The sequence below is a fragment of the Carlito syrichta genome, unplaced genomic scaffold (genome assembly GCF_000164805.1).
Source record: "Carlito syrichta isolate Samal-C Ts95f unplaced genomic scaffold, Tarsius_syrichta-2.0.1 Scaffold302820, whole genome shotgun sequence".
NCBI lineage: Eukaryota > Metazoa > Chordata > Mammalia > Primates > Tarsiidae > Carlito > Carlito syrichta.
This window is the reverse complement of record NW_007246916.1, coordinates 21,573-30,746: the sequence shown is the minus strand read 5'-3', so window position 1 is coordinate 30,746 and position 9,174 is coordinate 21,573. Positions and strand designations below refer to the sequence as shown.

At 47.0% G+C, this 9,174-nt stretch overlaps 2 protein-coding genes across 6 annotated transcripts in view; one reads left to right on the top strand and one right to left on the bottom strand.

Annotated features, from left to right (window-relative positions):
• The window catches only part of SMAGP (small cell adhesion glycoprotein), a 33,591-nt gene extending 29,863 nt beyond the window's left edge, over nucleotides 1-3,728 (top strand). Inside the window, exons 2-3 of the mRNA XM_021711879.1 lie at nucleotides 1,907-1,987; nucleotides 2,994-3,728. Of these exons, the coding sequence (XP_021567554.1) occupies nucleotides 1,907-1,987; nucleotides 2,994-3,172 (260 nt within the window). The 3' untranslated portion in view covers nucleotides 3,173-3,728. The remainder of the gene's footprint in view (nucleotides 1-1,906; nucleotides 1,988-2,993) is intronic.
• The window catches only part of DAZAP2 (DAZ associated protein 2), a 6,428-nt gene continuing 279 nt past the window's right edge, over nucleotides 3,026-9,174 (bottom strand). The window contains exons 2-4 of one of the 5 annotated variants that reach the window (XM_021711877.1): nucleotides 7,985-8,103; nucleotides 6,999-7,248; nucleotides 3,026-3,048 (exon numbers count right to left, since the gene is read on the bottom strand). In XM_021711877.1, coding sequence (XP_021567552.1) covers nucleotides 3,026-3,048; nucleotides 6,999-7,248; nucleotides 7,985-8,103 — 392 coding nt within the window. Of the gene's footprint in view, nucleotides 3,049-4,654; nucleotides 6,092-6,998; nucleotides 7,249-7,984; nucleotides 8,104-9,174 lie in introns of those variants that run through there. The other 4 variants (XM_008057156.1, XM_008057157.2, XM_021711876.1 and 1 more) reach the window with 4 other exon arrangements.

Genomic DNA, 9,174 nt, shown 5'->3' with positions numbered 1-9,174 from the left:
CCGGGGCCCAGCAGGTCGAGGCTGCAGTGGCAGGGAGCGGCCACTGCACTCCAGTCTGGGTTACAGAGTGAGACTCCAACTCAAAAAAAAAAAACTTGTAAGAACACTACAGAGGCCAATCATGGTGGCTCAACCCTGTAATCCCAGCACGTTGGGAGGCTGAGGCAAGAGGATTTCCTGAGCCCAGGATGTTGAGACCAGCCTCGGCAGCAGAGTGAGACTCTCGACTCAAAAAAAAAAAAATTGAAGAAAATGCACATGCTATATAACATAAAGTAACTATATAACGTGTGTGTATATAGATACACACACACACATATATATATATACACACATGTACATGCAATCATTGTCAGATCTCAGTTATGTAAAAATATGCGTTCCTAATAATGGTTTATCTTGAGTTACTTACAACATGTCACAACAACCCTTTAAAGTAAGTACTATTAATTCTAGTTATTCACAGTGTAAGCAAAAGAAAAAAATTAAAAATTTGTGGTTTGTTGTTTGTTTTTAACTAGGAAAGGTAATTTTATTTTATTTATTTATTTATTTATTTATTTATTTTTTGAGTTGGAGTCTCACTCTGTCACCCAGACTGGAGTGCAGTGCAGCCACTGCAGCCTCGACCTGCTGGGCTCCGGCGATCCTTCCGCCTCAGCCTTCCAAGTAGCTGGAACTACAGGCTCGCGCTACCACACCCGGCTAATTTTTTTTTTTATTTTATTGTAGAGATGAGGTCTCACCAAGTTGCCCAGGCGGGTCTCGAACCCGCGGGCTCAGGCAATCCACTCACCTCAGCCTCCCAAAGTGCTGGGATTACAGGCTGAGCCACCGAGCCCGATTAGGAAAGGTAATTTTATTAAAGGAAAGATACATCATCAAGGTGACAATGGATAGGGCAGCAGGGAAACTGCCTGCTGTCTACTACCTGTTTTTTTTTTTGTTTTTTTTTTTGAGTTGGAGTCTCTCACTCTGTTGCCCAGGCTGGAATGCAGTGGCACGTTCATGGCCACCGCAGCCTCGACCTCCTGTCCTTCCGCCACAGCCTTCCAAATAGCTGGAACCACAGCATCACCATGTCTGGCTAATTTTTTTTGATCTCTTATAAAGACAAGGTCTCGCCATATTGCCTAGGCTGGTTTCAAATATTGGACTCAGACAATCCTCTCGCTTCTACCTCCCAAAGTGCTAGAATTACAGGCGTGAACCACCGCATTTGGCCTAAAACGATTTTTTTTTTTAAAATAGGTACTGTTATGTACACTTTGCAGATGAGATAACTAATGCATAAAGGGGCCAGGTAATTTTTTCAAGGAAAATTTCCCGCAGTTAACAGAGCAGAGTTCAGACTTGCAACCCAGTGAGTTAGGCTGTAAAGCTCATACTCTGGTTTGTTTTGTTTTATTTTATTTTTTTGAGTTAGAATCTTACTCTGTGGCCCAAGCTGGATTGCAGTGGCATGATCCTGATCACTGCAGTCTCCACCTCCTGGGCTCAGGTGTTCCTTCTGCCTCAGCCTCTCTGGTAGCTGGGAATACAGGTGTATGCCACTACGCCCAGCTAATTTTTTTATATTTTGTGGCTAGTCTTGAACCCCTGGGCTCAGACAATCCTCTCGCCTCAGCCTCCCAAAGTGCTGGGATTACAGGGGTGAGTCACCCCCCTGGCCTAAAGTTCACATGGTTAACCACTATATTAGCCAGGGAGAAGTCTGTCAAAATGTTCATTATTTTCAGAGAGCAGTCTGTTTTTTCCAGGTTTTTAGATTCAGACTTATTATAGGAGTTAAATGATAAACTTTTGAGTAGGAAAGAAGGTGGGTGGTAAAATTCGAAGGAAAAACATAAACCTTAGAACAAAAAAATTCATCTCATTTTCTTTTCTTCTTTTCTAAATTTTCCAGAAGAACTGACGACTCCCACAATCCTGCAGTCCACTGAGGCCGGGTCCCCAGAAGATGGAGCTAGCACAGCACTCATTGCAGGTAACAGGCTCTGAGCCAAATCCAAGGGGCCTTCTGGGATCAGGGGTATCTCCAGATGTTCTCACACAGGAAGAGCACCATGACATCAGGGACCAAATCCACAATGGGCTCACTCTGGCTCATAGGGTGTCTTACACACACACACACACACACACACACACACACACACACACACACACACACACACGCACAGCTATAAAAGACTCAGAGGCTTCTGTCAGAGGCACTGCCGGTAAATGATAGGTTGGGAGGTGGCCACAAATAGATACGCACGTTCCCCTGGAGTATGGTAGAAATGAGGATGTATGTGGTTTGTCAGCTGGTGAGGAAGAGGGGGAGGATCAGAGAAACCCCTACAGGAGGCTGTGGATTTAAAAAACACTTCCTGTTGGAATAAGCCATTTCCTGTTTCCCTCCTTCCTGTTTTTTTTTGAGTCAGAGTCTCACTCTTGTCGCCCAGGCTGGAGTGTAGTGGCACGCTCACGGCCACCACAGCCTCAACCTGCTGGGCTCAGGCAATCCTTCTGCTTCAGCCTTCCAAGTAGCTGGAACTACAGACACGTGCCACCACACCAGGCTAATTTTTTTATTTATTGCAGAGACGAGCTCTCGCCAAGTTGCCCAGGCTGGTCTCGAACGCCTGGGCTCAGGCAGTCCAACTCCCCTCGGCCTCCCAAAGTGCTGGGATTACAGGCATGAGCCGCCCCGCCCAGCCTCCTCCTTCCTGTTTCTATCATTGTCGTCAGGGACTGGTTCGGAAGAGAGTTCACTTTTGTCAGAAATCAAAAGCATTGTGTCTGTAGTAAGCACCAGGAGACCCCAGGTGTCATGCACCTTGGAAACTGGGCTTGGTGGGGGAACATGGATTTGGATGGGAGTGGACACTAGTTAACTAGAGCAAGAGGATTCTCATGAAGAGTAAGGCGGTCGTCTAAATCAGGCAGCCTGTGAGTCAGAGCTCGCCTCCATCCTGAAACATCTCTGCATTTTCCCTCTCCTTTCCAAGTTGTTATCACCGTGGTCTTCCTCACCCTGCTCTCAGTCATGATCTTGATCTTCTTCTACCTGTACAAGAACAAAGGCAGCTACGTCACCTATGAACCTGCAGAAGGCGAGCCCAGTGCCATCCTCCAGATGGAGAGTGACTCAGCCAAGAGCAGAGAGAAGGAAGAATATTTCATCTGATTCCCAGGCCCCACAGAGCTTGTTCCCGGCTCCAGCACTATCACACAGACTGTTTTATTTATTAGGTGAGAGTTTCCTCTGAAGCTAGTGAGAAGCATTGACTGATGTGGGCAAGTCCAAGCTCCTCCAGGATGCAGTCCCAAATGCCAACATCACTGACTCTGGGGACCAGGGACCTGGAGAAAGCTGCTTATGATGTCTTAACCAGGCCCCTTGTGAGAGAGCTGCTGTTTGTGACTTGCCCACAAGGTGGGGCTATACCAGGGGACATTTGAGTGTGTGCCTGGTCATCTTACCTTTTTCACAGGTTAAAAGGAGGGAAAAGAGAGGGTTGCTGGCTGCTCCACTCTGTCCCCTACCTGGTTACCTGGTGAAGGCCCCAGTGGAGATATTGTCCACAGGAGTTCTTAGACCAGGCCAGGAGGGGTAGAAGACTATGGCGACCTTACCTTCTGACATAAATGTGCTACGTCCTTTCATCTGAGCCCATCCTTTCCATGTTCCCCAACAACCTCATACCTGTGCGATTTTTATCCAAATTAAAAATTTTCATCAATACAGAACTCAGAGTCTTATGTGCAAAAAGTAACTACCTATGCATTTGACTTATCCTTGCTTAAACTTTTTTGACATTTTCTTTTGTCTACATAAGTCCTTTGCATATGTTCACTCCCTAGCAGTAAGGACCCTAGGGAATTTCCAGAGGTTTCCAGAACTGTCTCGGGGGCTTGAGAGAAAGACAATCCAGGGAAGCTTGTCCCTGAGGAGCGTCATCAGAAACACCCTGGGAGATAAAGTTGGCTTAGCCTCCATCCTGGCAAGAACTCATTCTATGTATGCATCGAGAGAGTCAGGAAAAAAATCAGGAAAAAATCTACATACTGCATCTCCTAGCAGTCCTCAGAATCAAGGCAAGAAGGTTCTTGGATTTAACTTATTCTCAAAAGGAGGTGTGTCCAAAGGGTACCAAATGTTTTGGTATAAATCACTAGCTCCTCAGGTATTTACTTCCGAATTAAGCTTGACCGCCTTTGAGGTCTCCATGCATTGCCTCCTTTCTTGAAGCTCAAACCTACCCACGGTGAGATCCAAGAGTTGAGGAATCAATCTTGGCAGCCTAGGTTCTAGGAGTTTCTAGTATTTCTCCACACAGAACTTTGGAGAAACTGATACAAATTGCTATACTAGAACTTTTTCCTCAAGCCAAACTTTAGAGAAATCAGTAGAATTAATAGTTCCCTTATTTCTAAGTTTAGGTTCTAAATTCCAAAATCTGAAAGAGTTCAGGAAGTGAGGAAAAGTTGGACATCTCGAGTGGAATTCATGAGAATGGGCAAGTCTTAGGCTTGTACTGCTGCATTTATTTCAAAGTCTTAATTAAAGAAAACAGAACCACAGCACCTAGCTAAATTCTAGACAGGATATAAAAGCAGATATACAGAGAAGAAATCTAAAAACAAGCTGAGTAAAGAATCCTTGGAATGAGGTGTAATGCAACTTCATCACTTTATTCAAATCTTCAAAATAGTCTTTATTCTACATTTTTAGTATAAAAAATCCACAAGTTAAGTGCACCACAGTGTAGAGAGAGACATACGACGCTGAACTTCCATAACAGTCAATGGTACAGTCAAACATCACATGTAGAGAACACAAAATTTAGATGAACTGAAATTATAAGATAAAATAAAATAAAATCCAATTTCAGAAAACAAAAATCAAAATATTAAGGATCCCTGAAATACTCTTAACCCTAATGAGATTTCACTGGACTCAAGTCATTTTGCAGTGAGGCATTCACAATATGACCCCATACCCAGTCTAGGAATTCTTGGAAGCCATGAGTGGCTGCGTCAGACACTCTGACAAAAAACAGTAACCCATTTTTGATCTAAGAACTCCCCTTAATTTGGCTTTAAAGACATCAATCACATTTTTGCAATGCATCCTCCTCCTTGCCCCCCCTATTTTAAACAAACTGTTGTTTACAGTACAGTTTGCACGATAGCCTTTGTTCAAACAAAGCTCAGTTTTTCTGGCACCAAAGCAAGAGTGGGTTGGGGTCGTGTATGCAGAGACAACCTACGAGGAGGGTCTGGCAGGCACCCCCCACTTTTGCCTGAGGAGATACAGAAGCAGAAGTGATGGGATCTGTGCTTGGGGCACAGAGGGGTTCAGAGGATCCTTGTGAAAGGCGAGTTAGAGGATGACACGCGGGCAGTGCAAGGAGAGAAGGGATTCGTCGAACTGGCTTTCTGTCCTGCACCATTGAGTCGATGGAAACTGGCGAGCGGGAGACGGGGGTGGGGGAGATGTGGGCAGAGGAGGGAGAAGAAGAGGCAGACAACGAATGCGCTTCATTTATGACAAGTACTAGAAATCAAAGATTTAAGGAGATTAAAGACCAATCAGGATAATTTGGCAACTTTAATTCTCAGGAAGATCAAAGTTCCCTCCAAACCTAATTTGATGTTTTATTACTAAAAGCAAAGACCAGTATGGTATAGTATTACTCCGGAGAAATGAAAGGGAGATCCTTAGGGCTGCATCAGCCACATTCATTTTATGAATGGACACCTCCCCTACCTCAAATGCTTTAGGGAGGTACTGCTACCATTACATGGTTCCTTATTAAATTTGAAAAGTGCCTGAAAGTTTGGGCACCAGAAAGACACCCCAACAACATGTGTCTAAACTGCAACTTCAGGTTAATATGACTAAAGCAGTTACATTGTGAGAAGTGCTGAAGGTACGTGATGTCTTTCCCGGCACAGAGGTGGCCTCGGTTCCTCACCAGATGGTGTAGCCACCATCTGAGCCACTCACGAAGAAGTTCCCCTTGCGTTGAGTTACCAGGACGTTGGCTCCCTGCATGACTGCAAGCTGAGCAGCATTGGGAGGGCATCCAGGGGGTGGAGGCTGAAAGGGAAGGACAGGAGAATGGGCCCAGGGCAGCCAATACAAGGGAAGGGGGCATGGTGAAGCACAGGCCCGCCAAGAAGATGGCAGTGTGCGACCAATTACATTTTAAGGAGCTATTTCTGCCACCAATGTGAGTTCTAAAGTGGGGCTATATTCTCTGTGAACCCGAAGATACAGGCAGGAAAGGGAGCCTAGCACTTATTCCAGGGGTCCAGCTCTAAGATGAAGCCTGGTGCTGCCTTCTGAATAGAAACAGGCCAGACCCACCGTCATTTCCCAGGTAGGAAATCACCCCGCTCACATTCCCACAACAGGGACAGGATGCCAGGACCACATCAGAGTCCCAACGTAGTTTCTAGACAGACTACTGAATAACCCAAAGGCTCGCTAAGGATACATCTTCCCCTCAACTCCAGCACACAGCTACCAAGTAAACAGGCGTGGCAAGGACTGTTTGGGCTCTAAATCCCACACATCAGAGACTCTGCAGGAGACGACAGTAACTAGACTTGCTAGTATCTTTCTAAAAGCAACTTAATAGGGATTATGCATTCTAGTTTTTCATCAGGGTTCCTAGTACAACACCGTGTTGATGACAAATATTAAATACTTATGGAATGAATAAGGAGCACAAGACCAGTTCACAGTATGAAAGTGAACCGGAAGAGCAGCAAGCGGACTTTCAGAATAGGATCTTGGGTTAACTCAGACCCCAATGAACCTGCCAGATGCTACTCACTTGCCTTGTTCTCTTGCCCCCCCAACCACTTTCTGCCTGACTACTGGGTGTCGGTGGTTGCACCAACACTGGCCACTGTTATCCAGGGAGTGGGAGAGAACGAATATGAAGTCATTCCAGAAAGTTAGAAGGCGCAAGGGCTGAGTTTTTTCTGGAAGGGGATACTCACAGGAATGTTGCCAGCAGTAGCCCCAGCTCCGAATCTGGCACCTGCATCATATCCTCCTTCCACCAGCACGGTGGAGCCAGGCGGGTAGATGGGACCAACTGGGTAATAAGCCATGGGGATTGTGGAACCTAAAGGCCCAACAGCCACCGACTGGGCCATGGGAAGATACAGAGAGGCGCCAGGAAACGCAGCTGACATGGTGGGTACTGTGGCAGCCCCTGGGTGCACAAAGCTGGGACGATAGAGCTGGAAGAGGCACAAGAGAAGGCACAGTGTTACTTTATGACATTCCTACTTGAGTTTTATTCCTATTTAATGAGTCAAAAAAAAATTTTTTTTGAGTTGGAGTCTCAGTCTGTCACCCAGGCTGGAGTGCAGTGACACAGTCTTGGCTCACCACAGCCTCAAACTCCTGGGCTCAGGCAATCCTTCCACCTCAGCCTCCCTAGGAGCTGTAACTACAGGCACCTGGCACCATGCCTGGCTAATTATTTTAACTTCTTTGTAGAGACAGGGTCTTGCTGTGTTGCCCAGGCTGATCTCGAATTCCTGGGCTCAAGCAATCCTCCCACCTCAGCCTCCCAAAGTGTTGGGATTACAGGCGTGAGCCACTGCACTAACCTAATGAGTCAATTCTTAATTCTCCTCGTGCAGATTTTACTTCCTGTGATTTACCTAAGTTGCCTCTCCCCTAGCATTCACTGTATCCCTGGATCCCTTCCTGCCATAGCTAATGTCAGGCTCACAGAATGTAAGTTCATCCTCTGAACCTCAGCCCGTGCCAAACAACACAAAATAATCAAATGAAGCATTCTCAACTCCAACCGAAACGGCCGGATTATATAATGTTTCAGCGTAATCATGGGAGTCCTCTCTTCTGTTCCTGAGAGTAAATATGCCTGGGAAGTATGACTTAGCTAAAAACTCAAAGTGTGCTCCAACAATATTCTCCCCTAGTTCAAGGGTGGCAAGCTGGAAGCACCTCTGAGTAGGCGGGCGGAGCATCAGTGTAGGGTGGAGCCTGAGGAAGATGCAAGGTCTGAGGGTAGACTGGATTCCCGGGAGGCTGCACAGGGTAGGTTGGCTGCGTTGGATATTGACCTGGAAGACAAGAAAGTATGCAGGTTGTCTAGTCTACAGTCACCAAAACGGGGCCGGAGAACTGGGGAGCACACCAGTGGGAGCAAGCAGAAAGGGAACTGGCACCAAGAAAACACACACAGTCTTTGCGGCCTCAAGGCCTCAAAGCGAAAGACGCTGCTCCCACGGACCTCCTGATGTACGGGGAAAGCCTAGCGGGGCCCAAACTCCCTCCGGAATGCAGGGCAGGTCTGGGCACTGGTTCCGACGGGTCTGGCCCGCGGGTGTACCAAGGCTGTCTCTCCATAGGCTAGTCTGTAACCAGCCCAGACCTCGCGGGTGACGTGGTTTTCATATATCTCCCGGATTCCTATTCAAGGTCGACTTCCAAATAAAGAGAGTGTAGAAGGCGGGGGGAATCCTGGGGGAAGGGGTGAACGGGGATGGGAGAAGCTGGGGGCCGTGTGCGGACAGACACACCGGTACGATCATAGGAACGGGAAGAAGGGCCAGTCCCCCCGGCGAAGGGCGAAGAGGTGCGAAGGGAAGGAGAAGAGGGACCTCGCAGGCCCCGGCCGGGTAGCCACCCGGCAATTCACGAGTTAAACCCGGGCCCGGCCTGCGGTTCCGGAGCGCGGCGCCCCGCCTCCACCGGATCTCCATTGGCCTACCCAAATCCCTGCTCTACGACTCTATTTGCTCCGGCAGGTGCCCATCATGACAACCCCCCCCAGCCCCCCTCCCACCCGAGCCCGCAGCTCCAAACTGCGCCACAGAGTTTACGGGGGAAAGGGCCGGGAGGGAGGGAGCTGGTATACAAATGCAAACTATTACTCCTATCAACACAATCTAATGGAAAGAACATACAATTCTACAAATCTGTACAACGAAGTGGTATGATTCTATTACTTTGATATATGGTTTGCCATGAGAACATATATTTGTGTAATGGAAACATATGCCTTTATTTTGAAAGCATTGTTTCTAAGGAAGAAATATAACTGCTCTTTAAAAGTGAAACATTTGGGTAATGAAGAATGCTATAGAACTACACTTATCCTAGGAACTCAAAAACCTAGACTCTAGGCACCA